Source organism: Hakea prostrata, chromosome 4 (assembly GCF_041222555.1).
Source record: "Hakea prostrata isolate BN-2017 chromosome 4, UWA_Hpros_2, whole genome shotgun sequence".
NCBI lineage: Eukaryota > Viridiplantae > Streptophyta > Magnoliopsida > Proteales > Proteaceae > Hakea > Hakea prostrata.
The window spans coordinates 5,918,546-5,939,304 of NC_142603.1; the positions used below are offsets into that span (position 1 = coordinate 5,918,546).

Sequence of the window (20,759 nt, forward strand, 5' to 3'; positions counted from 1 at the left end):
TTCGCAAAACCAATTTATAAAAATAATTGCTTAACATAACGACTTCCATGAATCAAAAGTCTCAGAGGATTATATTGCTGTAGGCCACTCGGAGGCCTAACGACCACTGCTTTTTTCCTTCTCTGCCAGTAATAATACAAACTCACAAACGCGTGAAACTTTTTGAGTGTCGAGGATCTGAACAATGGCCTGCTCTCTACCCAAAAATTAAAACATGGACTATATGTACATTCCTCCTTGCAGATACTCGATCTCTCCATAGCATTCACCTTGCTCCTCCAAGTGTTCGATACCCTAGCATTTAAGTCTTGAGATGTAACCTCAAAGAAATGTGTTCTTAATCCAATATCTCACGCACTGGATCCACCAAACTTAGAGCGATGGACCAGTTATCCAACAATTTGAGAACTCAGTCGGATACCCAGCTTCAAAACTGAGCTCCAACCAGGGAAGTCGATAGATGGGAAAGATAATAACCAATGCACTAAGATCAAATTGAATTTATGGATCAAAAGAAAAAGATGGGAGAGCAACACCCATTGATTAAAGGCCCTAACTGGAATCATTAGAACAAGAAAATTTAAGTACAAAGGTTATCGTAACCATGGCTTTTTCTTTCTTGATAGTCCAAAAGTTAATACAAAAAAAAAAGGTGGGAGGGGCATCTATTTTCAACCGAAGAGTAGTTAAGAAGAAATGGAAGATAATCCTAGAACAGCCCTACGCAACTAAAAAAGTTCCACCTTTTTCTAATCTTCCATCGCCTATTCACTTCTACTCGTCATCTTCCTCTTCCTGTAAGAGAGAAACAAATGAATAAACATTAACAATAAAACCCAAAATTTAAGAAACAATCTAATAAATTGGTGGAAAACAAACCTCTCCGCTTTCATCCTCGTCTTCATCATCGTCATTCACTTCAGACTTGGATTTATCAGAGGATTCTTCCTCATCGTCAGCTGCATTTGCTCCTTCAGCCTGTTATTGACAATTAATAAAAAATTAACACAAAGATTAATCACGACACTTGAGCAGAACTGTAAAAATCCAGAAATCAAATCAGACACTGTGATCAAACAAACCTGTTTCTTATTGTAGGCCTGCATGTTTTTGTTGTATTCAACCTTCCTTTTCTCTGCTTTGGCTACATAAGGAGCTTTCTCCTGAAAACAAAATTAGGTTAAAATTATTTACCATTTGGAATAACCTATTGGCGTCTTCGATGACACGATATTCTTAGAATAACATTCCAAAAAATACTCACAGCATCTGACATTGACTTCCACTTATCTCCACCAGCTTTGCCGACCTAGATTTTTATTTCAAAAGAAACAAAAACAACGCACCATAATGAGACTAACGATGGTAAAAAAAATTATAAGGACAAAAATATGTGATGGATCTACGAAGTGGAGCTTACGACAGAGACGGATTTGTTGTTGGGATGTTTTTCCTTGAAAGTTTTCCTGAACTCTTCCCTTCATTCCGGAAGAGATGGTGGACAAGAGAGGGACGAAATCGACAGATACAGAAGAGAATGAACGAAAAATTCGCAAGTTAGCTCCAGTAATTAAAAATATATACATACATTGAAAGTAACGAAAAACCTAGATCCATCGAAACGAAAATATACAGTAATAAAGGAGAAGGCTTTTTACATGAACACGAAAAAGGCACTCGCAGGCCTTTTTGGCTTGTTAGGATCCTTCGCTAACTTATCCTTCTTGGATGTTTTTTTGCTAGGTTTCTCACTAGCGGCAGCTTTCCTCTTCACCGAAAGCCTTGAACAATGAAACACCAACGATCACATCACAAGGTATAAAAAACGAAAAAATCAAATTGACTTTGGAGTTATATTCACCAGCTAAAACTCTTCGATCCAAACATCTTTTCAATAAAAACATCGGAAACCCTAGATAATCAAAAAGGAACAAAGAATAAAAGCGAATGGAGCATTAAAACTCACTTGTTATCAGCTTTCCTGGTATCGGTCTTAGATTTTGTTCCTTTCATGGTGAATCCTGCAAACAAACGAGCAGATCAGCGGATAATAATGCAGAATCGACCGGAAATCGATGCAAATCGGTAGAAATCGGCTAGGGTTAGGGAATCCGAAGGCGTTTCTTACCTCTAGGGTTAGGGTTTCCCAACGAAAGGGAAGCGGAGAAAGCGAGTGAAAGAAGGGAAGCAAAGAGAAGCGATATGCTCTCGTTTGGTGGAGTGGTGTGTATGTGGAAAGGGGTTGAGGGGGGTGATAACGAGAGAACCAAAAATTAAAATTGAATCATAAATTGAAATGAAATCCGGGTTTGGGCGGGATTTGAAAAATCTTTATCCACGTCACCTATCCTTGTGCTCTCGTTCTGTTGGCTCACGTTGCTAGTTATTTGCTTGGCTTTGCCTTCTGTGCTTTGTGTTGTGTTTGTTTTCAATCTATGGCTCTCTCTCTCGCTCTCTCATGCAATTCAGAATTGAAGGAGCCGTGGGCCCGTGGCCCATCTAATGCTGGGCCCACTGCCTGGTTGGTTTTTACCACTGGCCTTTTATTTCATTTTACTCCCTTTCTCCTTGCTGCCTGCTGGCCCTAGCCCTTTAGCATTTTTTATTTCATTTTTTCCCCTTTTCTTGTACTCTTCTTTGTTCCAAATGACGGTTTTATCCTCGCCGGGTCAAGCTAGCAAGGTCAATGAGGTCAAATTGCTAAAGGATATACCCACGTGCAAATTTGGGCCAAAAAGTCCAGGTCTTACTTTTAACATGTTTTTCTTTTTCTAATAATTATTGTTGTTTATTACTTAATTACTATGTTATCCTTTATATTTTTTAAAATTATTAATCTAACCTTAGGCGGCTTTATCTGTAATTACTTCTACCACTACATTTTGTTATTAATTAAGTAATGATGTGGTAATTTTTATTTATTTAAAAATTATAAAATAATCCTGAGATTTTATTTTACTTATTTGTATTTTATATTAAATTACATTATTAGCTTAGTAATTATAAAAAATTTAACACTAGTCTGCTAATTTGTTATTTTTATACCTACTTTCAATTTAGTATTCTTTTTTTTTTTTTTTTTTTCAATTTGATATTATCAATTTTAAGAAGTTCCTACTTCCATTATAATTCTCTTTTTGTATGACATCTTTTTACTATTTAATTTGCATTATCAATTTTAATAAATTTATTTTCTTAGAAGAAAAAAATAATTTAGATATTCTTTTTTTTAAATCTAAAATCATAATAATACAAGTCTAAAATTGATAATTGGTAAGATTTTATTTTTTTTCCCTAAATAAATATAGTATTGTGTTTTGACTTCTTAATTTTAGAATGACAAAATAGACATTAAACATGCAACTATAACGGTCCATGGAAGCAGATTTTAGCAGAGGGTAACATTATCACATTCGTCTGCCAAACTTTATCTTATTTTGCTTGCTTCCTTTAATGACTTACCTCCCAAATAACTATAGAAAAAAAATGTAATTTTTTTTTTTTACAAATTGGGCTTTATTAACCCGGGGTATGAGGATATCAATATACCTCAGTGATAGTCGAACCCACAACCTATTCATTAAGAGATGTTGGTTTCAACCACTATAACAGTTCTACGTTGGCAAATGTGATAATATTACATTTACAATTTGCTATATAAAAATTGTGTATAAACATGATGGTCATCAAATAAATGTAAAATATTCCTATCCAACTAGAAAATGTTTGTCATATTCGATATTACAAAATGTATGAATTTTCATTATAAAAAATAAAGTTAAAGTATATCAATTTTGGTGGTATCCCATCACAAAGAAATAGATAAACAAATAAATAAGCTAATCTCAATGCAATTTCAAATTTTGGATGCTAAATCTTCTAGTCATCTCTAACAAGCCAAATGCATATAAAACTTACAAGTCAAACATATTAAAGGAATGGGCAAACTACTAATTATATTATTCTTATTGTGCCTTGCCTCACCTTGGTGGACTTGATTACGTGGATCCATGTGAATGGAAGGAAAGATGAATATTCAATGTTCAAAAATGAGAGGATAAAAACCAACGGGGGTTGGTTTAAGTGGTAAGCAGCTTGGTTCGCTTAAGCAAGGTTCCAGTATCAAAATCTTGTGGATGCAAAAAATCATCACTAGGAGACTCACCCACTACAGCCAGGTGTGCGACCCGGGTAGAACACCGGATTAGTCAGGGCAAAGCCCTTGGAAACCGGGTTGGCAAAAAAAAAAAAAAGGAGAGGATAATACACACGAGAAAAATAGTAATGCTCATATTATGATATTCTAATAACATTCAATTTATTATAATTACAAGACTATCAAAAATATTTTCACTCAACGAACTACACGCACTTGCGCATAAAAAGGCACATGATTACGCCATTCCATGCGTAAATGCAGGCACAAATGCATACGCAAATGCTCACACACTCAAACATACATACTTGAGTCCAGCCACTCACCCATGCACACACGCACAGCCACAAAAACAATGGTTGCTATGTTAGCATTGCATGGACAAGGAAGGAATTCGAAACACAAAACAAATGTATGCATTTCCCCTTCCTCTCAGCTTTTGTTATAATGGTGAGTTTGATATATCTTATGAGTTATATTTCTCCTACTGTGTATTTATTTATGTTTCTAAATCGATTAACCTAGGTGCTGGCAGTCTAGCTCAAAGGGTTCTGTCAATGGGATGCACGACAGATTGGCCCCATTTATCTCCATAGTGGAAGTCTTTTATCTTTTCCATAAATTTTGTTATTGCTGAATAATTTGGTTTTCTACAAAAACTGAATGACGCGAGTGTCGCTTTAAAAAGACATAAGAAGTAGACTCCCGATAGATATCCTACCTAGTCTGAATATCTTACAATATTAATTAATATGGTTATGATTATTATAGTGAAATACTAATGAAATACATTAATACATGACTCTGATGAATATATGTCTCTGCATTATCCATAATGTGCAATTATACATTTTATGTTCTTTTATCTAATAAATCCATTTGAACATTGTAAGTGATGTATATTCATGTACAACCACTAAAATGATAAAATTTTGTTGGTAGAAGCTACTAAATTGATAGTAATGACTATGAATTGGATCTATGTAACCCTTATCATATAGTTGTCACATTTTGTTATGCATAGTTACAATAGGAGTATGCTTTAAATATAAGTACACGTATGTGTGTACATTGGTAAATACTTTTAATTATATCCATTATTGTAAATCGTAGGGTCTTTAATCTACGTATTAAAATATAAGAACTCCTATGTGAAATTATGTAAAGTTAATTAAAAATCTCAATGTGGATTTTTTTGAGTTACATGGTGGAGAGGATTAAATTTCAATTTACATAAAAGAAAACGAAATTGAAATTGTGTGGTGGCATAAAATAGTTTTTTTTTTTGTAAAGGTAATTAAACTATCTAGAGCATGGTAAATACAATAACTAATAATATATAAAGAATGCTCGAAAACAAGAAGCGAAAGTTTGATAGGTGAAAGGAAAAATAATTAAAAGAAGTGAAGGACATAACAGTTTAGTTTTTTTTAGTTTTTTATTAATTTTTATTTTTAATGAAGGACATAATAGTTAAGTGAAAAGTTTGGCATAAACCAACAGAGTGACATAAATTTAAGTGATTTTCTTTGGTCAGGGTGAAAATGATACCTCAATAAATCGACCTAATATGGCCCATTAAGTTGCTAAAGAGAGTTTTTTTTTTTTTTTTGGTAAACAATACTTCATTCAGAAATTTAAAAAAAGTACAAACACAATTGCATGAGTACACAAGGCTCAAAACGAACCAAGGAATGGAAAAAGACCAAACTATCGTGCATGCAATAGACAGGGTCATCCAGGGTAAGGGTTGGGTCAAGCCCAAAATGGATCACGTCCACAAAACCCTTAGTACAAAAACACCACACCCACAAAGGGGGACATACAGATAACATCCTACAAAGGGGGACATACAGCACGCCTCAAGGGCGGATACAAAACTCCTACAGTTGTAGCGATGGTAGCAACGAAAGTGCGGAGCAGGTTCGGACTTGCCATCCGGCTCTGCTGTATAGGCTTATTTGTTAAGCTCGATACAAAAGAACTTGTACCCAAAGTTGGAGTTGTTCTGCGATGTGCACCGAAGAACCGCTATCACCAAAGGAGTTGTTATGTAAAAAAAAAAAAAAAAAACCAGAACCAGCAGATCTAAGGGGAAACCCTATATATGGTTATTGAAGCGGGGTTGGGGAGAGTGCTAAAGAGAGTTGCACCATAAAAACACTAGCCATGTTGACTAAATCGTACAACTAAATATAATAGGTCGTGGTTCAACTCTTTTTTTTTTTTTGGTCAACAAATAAATCATAACATTAAGAAAAATAGTGTAAGCTAGGAAACCTGAACGCCAACAAAGAAACATCAACCATGAATAAAGGTGGGATATTCCACCAAGATCGATAGAGGGAAAGACAATGAGTCCCCCTAGCAAGAAAATCAGCAAAAACATTGATAGTCCTAGGAACAAAATGAAACAGAACCACATTAAAGTCTATGACAATCTTAAAAATTTCAGAAACTAAACTAAGACTAAACCAATCTAAAGAAGAGCTAAAGCCTTGGAGAGCGAAAACGACTGGTAGGCAATCAAAGTTCACTTGTATGTGAGATATTCCTAAAGATAGTGCAAGAAGTAGGCCATCTCTCACAACAAGAAGTTCCATCAAATAAGTTGAAGGTCCAAAGCCATGGTTGCAGTGAGCAGCAATAAAAGTTCCATTAGTGTCCCAAAGAATGCAGCTTCTTCCTCCCTTGTTGATGGTATATATAATGTTCCAATTCATTACATATGAGATGTCCCCTTTACATAAAAAAAATAAAAGTTTGGTAAAATTAATAGATTATAAGTTTCGAATTAAAAATATAAATATTCGTGTTGATACTCTTACGCGTTTTATTATTGACTCCAACCTATTTATGGGTCCCACATCTTAGCAACAATTTACCATCCTGATCCAATATGCATTTTTTGGTTGGGAAATGGTCATTTGCGTCATTGTTGTAGGGTGTAATAACACTTACGTATCAAAAATATGTTGTGGTTTAGTGTATGAGGCATAGACAACTATATAAACGAGATAAATGGGAATATACATAACAATATCATACAATAATGTGTGAATGTGTGTTTATTTTTATTTTGTTTTGTTAAAAGGATTAACAAGGTAATTTTATCTCCCCTGGGGTGTTCGGTGCAGTTCACGTTCAGGGGCGGAACCAGGATTCAATATGGGGGGGACCGAAGATTGGATGTCCAGATTGGGAAAGCACCAATGGTTTCGCACACATATTATATGGGTCCTTAAGACCCATTGGGGTCCCACGATGATTATTTTATTATATTAAGGATAACTCCATGTTTTTGTGGGGCCCTGCATATTTGATAGAAATAGGTAAATTATTTGATTTTTTTCAACAAGATGTGATAAATTAAACCACCAATACCCAAAAAAAAAAAAAAAAACATGGCTTCAACCCTAAATGTCGATGCAAACCAAAAAATTTTTAGGGTAAGAATGCAACCAATGGTACTTAGTTACTTTACTAACTATAGACATTTTATTTATAATATAAAATCAAATAGCAAAAATTGTAGACAAAATAAAGAAACAAAGAATATAAAATTAAATAATATATATATATATATATATATATATATATATATATATATATATATATAAAGAAACAATAAATAAATTGAGAAATAAAAGAGTACTTAATTGTGGGGAAGATTTTTTCTCAAATTTTCTTTAACCTACGCTTATAAAAAGGAAGAATAAATAGGAAGAAAGAAACATAAGAGAATAAATAGGAAAAAAGAGGAGAGAGGAGAGAGGAGATATGAGAGAATATAAGAATTGAAGAGTTAGTTTCTAATTATAAATGATATTTTGAATATCTAATAAGATTTTTTTCTTCAAAAATTTCCTTTAATCCACGTTTATAGAAAGAGATGAGAATAAATAGGAAGAAAAGATGTGAGAGAGAAGTGGGGAGAATAGTTAGGAATTGAGGAATTAGTTTTTAACTAGAGATGACTTTTATACCCATTATTTTACATTTAAAGTTATTCTCAATATTTTGGGGGGGGGCCAAATAGTGACATTTCACATGTAACAAGAGAAAAAAGTGAAAAAATGAAGAAGATTAATATAAAAAATTCAAAATTTAAGGAAATTAATCAAAATTTTGAAAAATCCGGGGGGGGGCCATGGCCCCCTCCGGCCCCTTAGTAGGTCCGCCCCTGTTCACGTTCATATGAAATATTACTATAAAGAGAAACTTTTTACTCACACTCCTTGATTCAATCTCCAAAATTAATATCATCTCTAAAATTACCTAAAATTTTATCTCCCCTGGGATGTTTGTATGCAGTTCACGTTCATATGAAATATTACTATAAAGAGAAACTTTTTACTCACACTCCCTGATTCACTCTCAATTAATATCATCCCCTGAATTACCCAAAAATTTCAATCAAACCCCTAATACTACTACCATTAATCTCTATTAATTTTGATTTATCTATTTTTAATATTTGTATTTTCTAGCCAAAGGATTCACTAAGTGTCATACAATGGAAGCACTGATAGCTTTTCCACCCGGTGAGTGATGGGAATTTTTATTTTTTAATATTTTTCAGCTGTGGGACCATCGATTTTGTGGTGGTAAAACGGTCCGGGAGCATTCTGTGCTCCTGGGGGTGATGATCCGGATTCTCCCCTCAACCCCACCAAAAAAAAAAAATAAAAATAAAAATTAGGGTTTAAGGGTTAACTTGGGGTGGCGCTTAAAATTTCTCATTGTTTCCAAATCCTTGTAAAACGCGAGTATATGCTCAGCTCCGTGTCTGCAGCTAGTGTTTCTGGTTATCGTCGTCTCATTTTGGTTTTGTGAGCCAGCGGGTTAGGGTTTATTTGTTTCGAGCCTTGAAATTTCGATTTTGTATGTTCTTGTGTCATTCCTGCTGAGATTTACAAGGAGCTTTCCAATATCTACATCATGTACGCATCCAGAGAGTAAGTATCAATCTCTGCATAACTACGTTTCTATTAAATTCTCACAAAAAGACAGTATCAGTTTGTTAGTTTTAATCATCTCAGTTTTGTTGGTAGAACAAATGTCTGGATATATTTGGGTTTTGTCAAATTTTTGTGGGTTTATTATGGTCAATGGGGAACAGAATGTATTCCCCCCCCCCCCCCCTTCTTCTCTTGTGAATAATTGTTACTCTCGACTGAATACTTTATATGTGATTACATTTTAGTATCCCGAGTTCTTCCCATAGTTATCCCCCTTTTTTTTTTGGTCTGGGAGGGGGTTGGTTCGAGGAGGGAAGAGAAGAGATGGTCACATTAGGTTTTGAATCATTATGCTTTGTCCTCGTGGAAGGTTTTATTTTATGCTGTACGATTCTGGAGTCGGCGTCGTTTAGGGGTCCTGTTAATGGTGTCGCTAGGTTTTAGATTTGTGATACTGTATGCTGCTGCTGCTGTTGAGAATTCCTCTAGTCCTACCAGAATATTGTTCGAAGAGGAGGAAAATGGGGAAAGGTTCAATTAATGGTAAAAGGCTCTCTTCCTCATCTTGACCTTCTTTCATCATGAAAGGATGAGGTTGTATGTATTATTGATTTAGGTTGCTGATTATGCGGTATTATCACTTGCTTGAGCGCCCGCGTGGGTTTTAAGTCTAGTAGCTTGTATCGAATTTAGGTTTCCAGCGAATACTTAAAGACAGATTGGCTAAAACTTGAATCTCAGTCCATTAAGGTGTCAATCAGTGATGCCCAGTTGTTATTTATTTATTTTTAATTTTAATAGAAAGTTGATTTGACCTTCTGATATTTTTATTAATAATAGATTTTTCTTCTGTTCTTCTTAATGACTACATGAAGGAGTACTTTATTTTCCCCAAATGCGGTAAGCAAACCTATTGTTTCTTCTGCTCTCTCTTTTGCACTACTTGATTTACTTCCCTATTTTGGCTTTAATTTTTTCAATTAGTTCAAAGTATCAGCAAATGATGTCTTACACTTGATCTCTGAACTTCAGGTAAGTTCATGTAGACAATTTTAGGTTACTGATGCTTTTACTTTGTTGTTGAGTTTTGAATAAAATATTTCTGCTGTTTTGTTTCAATGCCCTAATGAAAGGGCAAACCATTGTATGAGAATGTTATTATCTACTTCTTCCTCCACCACAATAAGAAAATAAGGAGCAGGAAAGAAGTATTATAGTGGTTTTCTTATCCTTTATGGTTTTTATTGTTTAAACCAATGGTTTTGATCATCCAAGGGTTATGATCGAGTATTAAAATTTCCAAATAGTATCATATCCCTTCACATGATATTTCTGCTTTCCTAACTTTTTTTTTTGGTAAATTATTATCAATTTTAATTACCATGACTTTGGAGTTTTATTCTCTACTGAATCTAAAAGCCACATGCTTTCCCACCTCACCAACCACCCAAAAGAAAGGTTTGAGAAAATTAGAAGAATTCCATATCCTTTCCAAGTTTCAAGCTCATGCAAGTCCTTCTACTATCATACCCTTCCACTCATCAATCCCATTGTGTTGGCACCTTCTCATTTATTCATCATATATCTGATTTATTGAGATTTGAGAGTCATGTGTTGGGTAACTTTCTTTTAAATGTAAAATAATTGATTCTTGGACATATTCAAGTGGTCTAGCTATTCTTGATCTGGACACAGAAGGAATTGGATTTTTGGGTGGTGAAGCTTGGTTTTTTGAGAATGAGTGAAGGAGCTTTTGGACTGTTAATGGGATTAGTAATTAGAACTTCTTATTCCTTATGATATGATTGATATAAAAAATGTTATGCCAACTCAGTTTCAGTTCGTATTTTAGTTTTATAAAACTGGGTCAAGTATTTGGTAGGATGGATTAGGGTTCTGATATAGTCCTAGATTGCTAGATATCAACTGAGAGCCTCTTTGTCCAAGATCTTAATCAAAACCAATTTAAATAGGTACAGCCAGGGGTTTCTTGAGTATTTTGGTTAGGGTGTGTGGTGTGTTTTTATTGGGTGATCCCAAATGGGGTCTATCGAACTTAGATGGAATGGGTAGCAGTTATTTTGTTGAGAAAGGTGACTTTTAGTGGGTTGGTGAAGGATTAGGACAACGAAAGGATTATGGGGAGATTCTTGATATATATGTAAGTGATGGATTTGGGGGACTTCTAGGTTTCAGGATGAGATGAAACTTGGAGGGAAAGTAGTTAATGATGTAAGGAGATGATTCTCCAACTTTGGCGACATTCTAATGGGAAATTGGGCTAGATATGTGTTCTCGCTTTTAGGGTTTTAGGGAGTACGGAATTGAAGAAGCTTGCTGGTTTCTGGAGTTAGGGATGTCAGAATAGTCTGAAACTTGGAGGGAATGTAAGTAAGGATATAAGGATATGATTTTCTAAGTTTGGTTGGATTTGGATCACTAAATTGAAAGATATCAAGTTTCTTGCTTAACGGGTTTTAGGGAATCCAAAAAAATTTAGGCAAATAAAAAAAGCTACTAAGGTGGGGGGAATGGATGCTGGGCTGAAGATCACTTGTCTTTCCTTTTACGTTTTGGGGGGCTTCTATGTGCTGTGGAGGAGCCTGGTGTAGATCAGTGTAGGTTGAATCCCGAACCAAATCATGATCTTGAGTCTTGACTTGTCTTCGCCAAGAACCTATGAATAATCTCACCTTGGAGGTTTCTTGAGGCTGACACTAGTCTGTGCCTGGATTAGCAAAACATTTATAAGAGCAGCTGCATAAGCTGAGAAATAATCAAATATTCAGGCTCAATATTATTATTTTCTCTGGGGGGGGGGTTATACGTAGGCTTCTAATTAGCTTTATAACTCATTATAGAAAGAGGACCTAAAGGTGATTGTTTGATATGGCCAGTTTTTCTAAGGGGTTCATTGGAAAAACACTACTAAAATTAGATGGTGTACATTGATTAGGCAATATCCTAGAAGATATTGAGGTTTTTCTTATTGATGAAGTTCAAGGTTGTTGGATTTAAGATTTTAAAATCTTGTCTGTCATACTGTGATTAAGGAGTTATGGAGACTAACATTTGAAACTTAATTGATATTTATCTTGGATTGATGGAATCTAATTTGGTTATGGATTCGTATCCAATGGGCAGTGAGGAGAAATTGCTGACTGAGCAGGTTCCCCATCTATGGTATACTAAACTAAAGTCCCAGTCCATTACACATCTTGTATGTTTTGGTAGTCTTTCACGCATGTCTGGTAGATTATTTTTTATTACTACTTTTTTTAACATGGAAAGTTGCTATTGTTGATGTTTCTAGGGGTTTGATAATTGTTTGCTTATGGGACTGCAGTAGAGACTAGGGAGTGTGATCGCTACTGTGATGCAGTATCATTCATGTGGGACCAGGATGAATCTCTCTGAAATCCCAGATTAAAACTGGGATAAAGTCTGATTTGAGTCAGTTGGGTGTTTAGGCATTAAATTGAGTTGATATTTTAATGTATTATTTTGTTTATCCTGTTTTCTCTTGGCAGGAAGTTGGATATGTACATAGCAATTAGGAGAAAGAAATTTATTTTGATTCTATGTCAATTTGAGTTTGATTAGGAGACTTTATTTCTTTCTCTCCCCTCTGCCCAAAAATGTTTAAGACCAAATGTAATTGTTCTTGAAGAATGACTTGAGGCTGTTTTTTAGTCTCTGCTCTCTCTACCTTTTCAGCTGCAGTTTCATATTCTTTTCTTTCCTCGCTATTTTCCTTCTACTTCTCTGCTTCTGGTTCACCTCTGTTTTAGTAATTCCGGCAGTGCCTGCTGTTGTAGGTCTGATGTCCTCCATCTGCTTTCTTTTCTTCTCGATCTTTTTTTTTTTTTGAGGTCCCTCTACTTGTTGTTTCCTGGGTCCGAGCTCCAACAGCCCTAGTGTGAACTACAATCCGCAATGACATTCCATATTTCCATTACTGTCAGCCTTCTTGACATATTGAACTGGTTGAAGAATGAACTGAGTTAACTTGTTTCTTAGCCTGGGCAGCTTGGCTGTCACTCTTCCTATGCCCGCTGATGTATTCCTTGCGATGCAGCCGTGGTTGTAGGAAAATAGCAAGGCAACATGAATACGAGGCTATAATAAAGCTGAATAAAAAATAGGTCTTTTGGGTAAGGGCTGGCGACATGTGAGAGATTTTTGCCAGGTTTTGCCGAGGCAGATTGAGGTGCGGCTTTAAGGGTTTAGTCTGCAGTTGATGTGAATTTCAGATGTTTAGGAAGTTTCTTAAAAAATAGGGGGTGGTTGTGGGAGTCTAGGATCCTAGGTCAAAGGGATTAGAGGGGGACTATTGGGCTGTAACTTGGACTGAAGGGAGGTGTCTTGAGGGTGGAAGCTCCCTGAAAAAGAATCCAAATCTAAGTCTCAGTGGCCCCAAAATCTGCAATTGCAGGCTGCTCTATTTGGAAGGTTAATGGGGTTTTTGTGGGGATGTGTTCGGAAGGGCTGCATGTAGGGATCAATTGAGGTATCACCTTGACTCAAAGCAAGTCAAAATAAGGAAAGAGGGGGGTGAGAGATGATCCGTTTGCAACTTACTTTTCTGTGAACCAGGAATGAAGTAGTTATGGAGATGACAGACTGATTCCACAACCTAGGGTACTTGGACATGAAGCACCTAGATTAATTGCTTGGATAAGTTCAAAACTGAATCTTGTCTGTAAAATTTTATGAATGATTGAACTGCATTTGGTGTCTTCCATGATGGAGCACCTTATATGGCTTAAAATACTTATGAGCATATTATGATTAAAGCTCTCCTAACTAACTACTTGGTAACAAATTCTGAACCAGAAAAGGAAATAAACCCTACCTACTCCCTAACCATCTGCCCACCATTCTTTAGGGAAATATAAAACAACTAAAACTTCTAGCCTACCTTCGGGCTGAAAATTGGGTTGTGATGGCTTCTTTTAGGTTAAGACCCTAGGGTAGGGCTAGGGTTCTGCCCAGGCCCACACAACCTGGCCCATTGACACCCCTACAGATTGAGGCAAATTGTGTAAACAATAGGGAAAAAATTGATTCAGAAAGACAGAGAAGGAACTTAGCCTGATTTTATAGGATTACACTTGCATTCTTGACTGAATCAACATCCCACAACTGGACAAATGTAACACACTCAGTTGAGCTGCAAATTCCCATACTGGCATTTTTCTACTTGACACCCAGATCAGTCTTATCTAAGAATCTTCTCTACCCTTTAGTGGCATTGGAATTATATCCTTGGACAGTTGTACCACTCGAATGGAGTTGCTTGAGTACATGGTGCAGCTTGGTTGTCTAAAAACAGCCTCAGGTGTAGGGATTCCTCCTTACACATCATTAGGTCTAGGTCAGTTAAAGGGGAAGGCTCTACGCGAGCAGCTAAAATCATGGGTTTAAGTTTATGATATTTTAATTTTAAGTAGTTTTAACTGGTTTGTTTAGAACACGGTAGCAGCATTCAAAGTAGTTTGGAGATGGCTAATGGTAGCATGTTGGTATGTAAGGAACCGTGAATCAAGCAGATCTATTCTGTAGACTGCAAGTATTCCTCTTCTATCATGATAAGTGAGGGAGAGCCTGATTGCACCTTGATAGAGATGGGTGTAACCTTGGATGATCCATTGATCGATGAGCTCGTGGGCCAAGTCGATGACAAAATGTTGTTCTTTTCCGGAGGAGTCCACATGGAATTGTGAAACTACTAAATTGGAGGATTTCCTTGATAGTTGGGGGCCTTTTTGGGTTTGAGCAAAAGGACCGGATGGTCTGAGATGCAGAAAGTTTAGGGAAACAGAGGAAGGGTTCAGCAAAGGGAAATTGGTAAGGTGCATCTGATTTGCTGAAGGGATCATTTCCTGATCTGGAACATAGTTGAATTCGTAGAGGAGATCAATCTTAGAGCTTTGGGTAGAGGAAAGGGGTATTGTAGTTGATGAGAATGAAGATGAGGTGGAGAGAAGGGGCAGTCGAAAGGTTGTGCTGAATGAGTCAGATCTAGAGCAATGTATGATCTCTCATGACTGGTGGTGTTCCAAAATATGCTACTATGGTGTTCCCGGTGTGTTTTCTACTCATAGCTTAAGGAAGGCAATTCATCCAAGCTCATACAGGGCTACTAGTGATCTCGACACAAGCCCATCAACGCTCAAGGACCTGTCATTAATTTCTTGAGGTATAGGATCAGCCATTGGGATTATTAAGGAGTATATTGAGTAACTTCAACAACCAAAGAGATCATCGCATGCTACAGGCCTGAACGCTGCTAACACAACCCTAAGAGCTGCAAGAGAAACTTAGAACATAAAAATAAACCTGAAAATAGCACCCGTTACCAAGTGGAGAGGCACGATTGTATCCATCCACCACAGTTATGTACTTCGGAAGTATTAAGAACCAAAATAAACCAACAAAGAGAAAGAAGTGTATGGCTCTGATACCAAATAGCAGAATGAAATTGTTAGATAACATTCCGTGGTTTCATTTATCGCATTACATCCTTTTATAGGCAATAACTTATATAAAATTCAAATGAAATGCCATAAAGGCAAATACAAACTCAAATCAATGCAAATCAAAAGTACACTCAATAATGCATGTATGACATCATTGCTTGCATACCAGGAACATCTTCATCCATTTCAGGTTTAAGAAATGGCGTCATACATGCATTATTGAGTGTGCTTGTGAAAATGGTGCTTGTGAGCTTTGAGAAATTGAGCTTAGATTTCAGGTCTTAAAAGAGAAAAAGAACTCAAGAGTTGTGATTGAGGCAAAGTGGAAGATGAGTTTGGCCATCATTAAATTCGGTCTGTGAAGTTGTTAAGGAGCATTAATATATCTTTGCACGTATAAGGAACCACGTATACTCATTTGGGTATAGGTGTAGATATTTTCCTCTGTCCCGATATTCAAGAGAGATGGTTTCCTTTTCATCTTAAGGCTCACTTGCGTAGGGCAGTTATTAGATTTGAACATGTGCTGGGCCTGTGATGCATTTGCACCGAAATGCTAACAAGGAGGGGATCCCAAGTATGAGTTTGACAATAGATACTGAATCCAAGTAGGTTTAGCATAGATGTGGCTGACACTGATAGTAGGATATTTCATTACAGGAGAACAAGATACTGATTTTCAGAATGATGAGAGATTATTCAGTGTGGAAAACAAGATAACAAAATTCACTTGAGAGTTGTATGATCAGAATGGGAGAGAACAACTTTCGAGGCACAATTTGGTGAAGATCAATGGCTGGTTGAAGGGTGCTTCAGGTTACAGGAATATAACAGAATTTTCAGCAGATTTTTGATTGGTAGATTTAATGATACCTTTGAGTCCTAGGAGAACAAGATACTGATTTTCAGGAGAACAAGATACTGATTTTCAGAATGATGAGAGATTATTCAGTGTGGAAAACAAGATAACAAAATTCACTTGAGAGTTGTATGATCAGAATGGGAGAGAACAACTTTCGAGGCACAATTTGGTGAAGATCAATGGCTGGTTGAAGGGTGCTTCAGGTTACAGGAATATAACAGAATTTTCAGCAGATTTTTGATTGGTAGATTTAATGATACCTTTGAGTCCTAGAGTCCTAGTTGAACAAAGAAGCCCAATAGAACAGAATCCAGTTACTTTGCCGAGCTGATTCAAACATATGAATAAGAGAACAGAATCCAGTTACTTTACTGAGCTGATTCAAACATATGAATAAGAATAAGTGGAAGTGCTGACCAGAAAATAACCAAAGCAAACAATTACGTATAGATCAGAAACTGGAATTGTCTTTGGAATTAAGAAGAAAGCCTGGATTGGATCTACTACTAAAATCCAATTAATTTACTGAGGGCCTGTTTGGTTACACAAGTCTGGAGATTTTAAATATCTAGAGATTTCAAATGTTGTATGGAGTCATAATTCATAAAATTAACTGTTTGGTTAACTTGAATTTGTGAAAATTTCATTATGAAAAACTGTTTGGTTGATGTGATTTTTGTGAATGCGCAAATGTTTAATGCTTTTATAGTACAGGTGAAATCTCTGGATTTCACCAAACCCATAAATCTACAGATTCATGTTTTTAGCGTAAAAAGATGAATCTCTAGATTTCATGAATCCAGGGATTTTCAAAAGCAAACAAGTATAAATTTTGCATTCATGAATCTAGGGATTTTCAAAAGCAAACAAGTTTAAATCTCGCATTCATGAATCCAGAGATTTGAAATGTCTGGATTCATGTTACCAAACTGCCCCTAAATCACTAGAGTAAGTCTGGAATGAAAAAACTGACATAATAAACAAAAATTGAACCCAATTCTCACCCTGGGATGTGCACAATGCTGGAGCTCCTTCTGACTTCTGTAGAGAGTGGTTAAAAGGTGAACTCGGAAAAAGAAATGCTGGAGCCAATCTCCATCAGAACATGAACTGAAAATAGAAGTGAAGACTGTCTAGAACTCCCAAATTGACCATGAAACAGAAATCCATATAACGGAGTATTCCTATTGCTCTAGGACTTACCAAAATAGAAAAGAACAGAAAAATGACTGGTGTTTATTACCAGGATTTTAATTTAAGGAAATTAATTGATTAGATAAATAAAGAGAATAGTCCTCACACTGATCCTGGCTTAGTTTGAGCCAGAATTGCAATAGAAGGGAGAAGGGAGGGGTAATTGGGGTTCTGTTCTCTGGTCTGGTTCTTCTCATGCTTGGGTTGTAGCTTTGAATCTGCAACACTGATCATTCTCAGAGTGCTGCCTATGGGCTATGGTGTGTCTCCTCTGTTCCTCATTCTTTCTCAGTAATGGATTTGTTTTGTATAAATAATTATGTTGGATGGTAAAGTACTCGATATGCTTGCAATGTTATGAGAGGAAACAACTTGAATTTAGGAAGTTGTGGGTTGGGTCTGAATTTTTTTAACGGGGTTGAGTGGGGATTGTTTCTTTTCTTGGGTTTGAATAATTGAAGGGCAATGTCAGGGAGCAGGGGGAATTTTGGACTGGTAGCTCAAAGAGACTGAGAATGATGGAATCAAATCCTTACTTGACAGTGAGTACTACTTCTGCAAGCTTCCAGCCTTACAGTTATGGTGGTGGGTTTCGCCCACCTTTTCTGGTGGTCCTTCTCAGAGATCTCCCTTTCAACTGTGCCGACTTTGACATCTTTAATTTTTTCTTGGGGTTGGATATTGAGGACGTGCTACTGGTGAACTAGAGTGGATTTTTCTCTGGAGAGGCATTTGTTGTCTTTGCAGGCCCCATGCAAGCCGAGCTTGCACTTCAGAGGCACCAATATGTGGAAGTCTTTAGCTACAAGAAGCAAGACTACTAGAATGCTATAGCTGCAGCAGTAAATTCTGAAGGCATTAATGATGGTGGTTACCATGTTAGCCCAGCTCCTTCTCGAGTGAAGAGGTCTGTTGACAAGGGCCAGTTGAAGTACACTGAAATCCTTAAGCTCAGAGGACTCCCCTTCTCGGCAACCAAAGCTCAGATCCTGGACTTCTTTGGTGAGTTCGGGCTGACAGAAAACAAGATACGCATTGCTTGCAGGCCAGATGGTAAGGCAACTGGTGATGCCTATGTGGAGTTTGCTTCAGCTGCAGAGGCTAAGAAAGCAATGTGCAATGACATGATGACAATTGGGTCATGGTATATTGAGTTGTTACCTTCAACTGCCGGCGAGGCAAGGCAAGTTAGAGTCCATGCATTGTGGTTAGCATTACAAATTGTGTGACCATCACTCGTTCGTCCTCCTAACAGGTTTGTGAGGCCATGCATTGGACATTTTGGAAGTCTTTATCAAGCGGTGAAGTACTTATTGTGCAAGGTGGAGAGGTTTCTATCTGGGTAGAAACTTTAGAGTTGATTGTGGGTGGGGATGCTGTTAACTTTCTAACTGATTTGGCTATTCAAACAGTTTGATATAGTAGTTCTAATCTAGTTTAGCAATGTTTCTTAACTTTCAATTCAATTGCCAGTCCACATCTTTGCTAGTTGTTGGTTTTGATGGGTCAATGTGGTCAATATACAAAGTTGAGAAAACCATGGCAGGAAGAAAGTTATGCACTCATGTGATTTTTTATTGCACTTGTAAAACCATGAGGGTAAATGTTGTTTTTTAATTCATTACACTCTCTCCCCACCCCTCCCAAAAAAAAAAAAAAAGCTTACTTTTTTCCTTTAGCTTCCTTGTAACCACAAGAAGATTTATATTTTTGAAGAAACTAAGAATAATAAAATTTTTATCGACTACTATTCTTTAATATGTTAAGAAGGAAAGAAAAACAAGCATGTGATGAGAGATAAATAAATGGATTTATACCTATAAAATAGAAGAAAAAAAATATAAATTAACATTTTCAGATGGGTTGTCTTTGTGTGGCAAAATTTTATCGGAAAAATTTCCACAAAAAATTTACTCTTAAAAAGTCAATGTGTAAAATTTCATTAGTTGAAAAATGTTCTAATGCTGGTTTTCTTATGGTAGAAAGTTAATAATTTACATTTGTGACGTAAATTTCTTCTGGAGAAAGATATTCTAAGTCAACTGATAAAGCCTAAGGAAGTTCTTTATGAGATTCCAAGGGAATCTATGTGCATTAGTGTTGGTATAATTAGAACTCCTTTGCATCAAGTTCATAATAGAAAATCAGGTTATTCAGGGAGGGATTTTCCTGTTCAAAACAATTAATATTATTGCAAGTGACATGTTCAAGATTCAGGTTTAGAATAGTTTCTTTTTATATATTTTTTATTAGAGCAAATTTCAGGTTTTACTTAGTAAATTTTTTCTATCAAACTTTTGCATTTGATTCCCCAAAAATTCGAACTTTCTTTTCCTTCTCTCTTAGAATTCTTAAATTTCTAAGTTACTCCAATTTTTTTAACTCAGTCGATTTCTTTCTTTTGAGTTAGTCGGCCATATTATTTGATTCAAATAAGTTATTGAACCATTGAAATATCTGGTATCTTCTCAACCATCGATACGAAAATCGCTCTTATGAATCTCGTCTTTAATAAAACTAAAGTCTTGATTGGAATATAAATGAAAGTAACAATTGAAATCATAATTGGATTGAATGAGATGAACCAAATTGGACAATTTTAGCCTTTGATTATAGTTAGGTAGAAAAAAATAGGACCAAAATTGAATCGAACAATCACAATCACACGTATGGTTTGCAACTTTGTTAGTCTTATATTTTGGGTCATTGAGCTAAGTTATATCCTCAATGCATATGTATTACACTTTGATAACGTTTCCACAAAATCGTAAGAAAGAATCAACCTATGTATTGAAATCCTCGCAGCAAGTCAAAATACATAGTTAAATAAATTAATGACAACTTTTTTTCTCATTTTGTTGGCATCCAAACATGGCACCAAATTGAACCATCATCATCTGTAAATTTCCCAATGATTTCCTAACTATAGAGATAAAATTTAAAATGGATTGCATCAAACTTGATTAAAAAACAAAAGAAAAAGAAAACTTAGATAAAAAACCCTGACGTAAACCTTGATCAAATTAAATTTCTTACCAACCAAACATATACTTAGCATATGAAGTATTAAAGTAAGGAATTCGAAAAGCGAAAAGGTTAATTTC

The 20,759-nt window shown here is 35.9% G+C and overlaps 1 protein-coding gene, 1 non-coding gene and 1 pseudogene across 3 annotated transcripts; 2 read left to right on the plus strand and 1 right to left on the minus strand.

Moving 5' to 3' along the window:
* Positions 1-462: 462 nt before the first annotated feature.
* LOC149017362 (HMG1/2-like protein) lies at positions 463-2,270 on the minus strand. Its single transcript, XM_089151701.1, has 8 exons — positions 2,129-2,270; positions 1,967-2,021; positions 1,659-1,781; positions 1,421-1,478; positions 1,265-1,309; positions 1,083-1,163; positions 880-978; positions 463-795 (listed from the first exon to the last, which is right to left on the minus strand). The coding sequence occupies exons 2-8, from the start codon at positions 2,011-2,013 to the stop codon at positions 775-777; spliced, it is 474 nt and encodes a 157-aa protein (XP_089007827.1). The 5' UTR covers positions 2,014-2,021; positions 2,129-2,270; the 3' UTR covers positions 463-774.
* Positions 2,271-8,890: 6,620 nt separating this feature from the next.
* LOC149017363 (uncharacterized) lies at positions 8,891-19,518 on the plus strand (annotated as a pseudogene). The gene is made up of 2 exons (XR_016172800.1): positions 8,891-9,114; positions 18,135-19,518. The product of XR_016172800.1 is annotated as an uncharacterized LOC149017363 (transcript).
* Positions 10,123-10,185, plus strand: LOC149017364 (small nucleolar RNA snoR101). Its single transcript, XR_016173279.1, has one exon. It is a non-coding gene; the product is annotated as a small nucleolar RNA snoR101 (small nucleolar RNA).
* Positions 19,519-20,759: the final 1,241 nt, after the last annotated feature.

What these genes read in the sequence shown, in the direction of transcription:
- LOC149017362 (XM_089151701.1), bottom strand. Translation starts at nt 2,013, where the DNA reads ATGAAAGGAACAAAATCTAAGACCGATACCAGGAAAGCTGATAACAA. An exon ending in ACCAGGAAAGCTGATAACAA is followed by an intron (nt 1,782 to 1,966) that starts GTGAGTTTTAAT and finishes TCATTGTTCAAG; the next exon opens with GCTTTCGGTGAAGAGGAAAG. An exon ending in AGTGCCTTTTTCGTGTTCAT is followed by an intron (nt 1,479 to 1,658) that starts GTAAAAAGCCTT and finishes TCCGGAATGAAG; the next exon opens with GGAAGAGTTCAGGAAAACTT.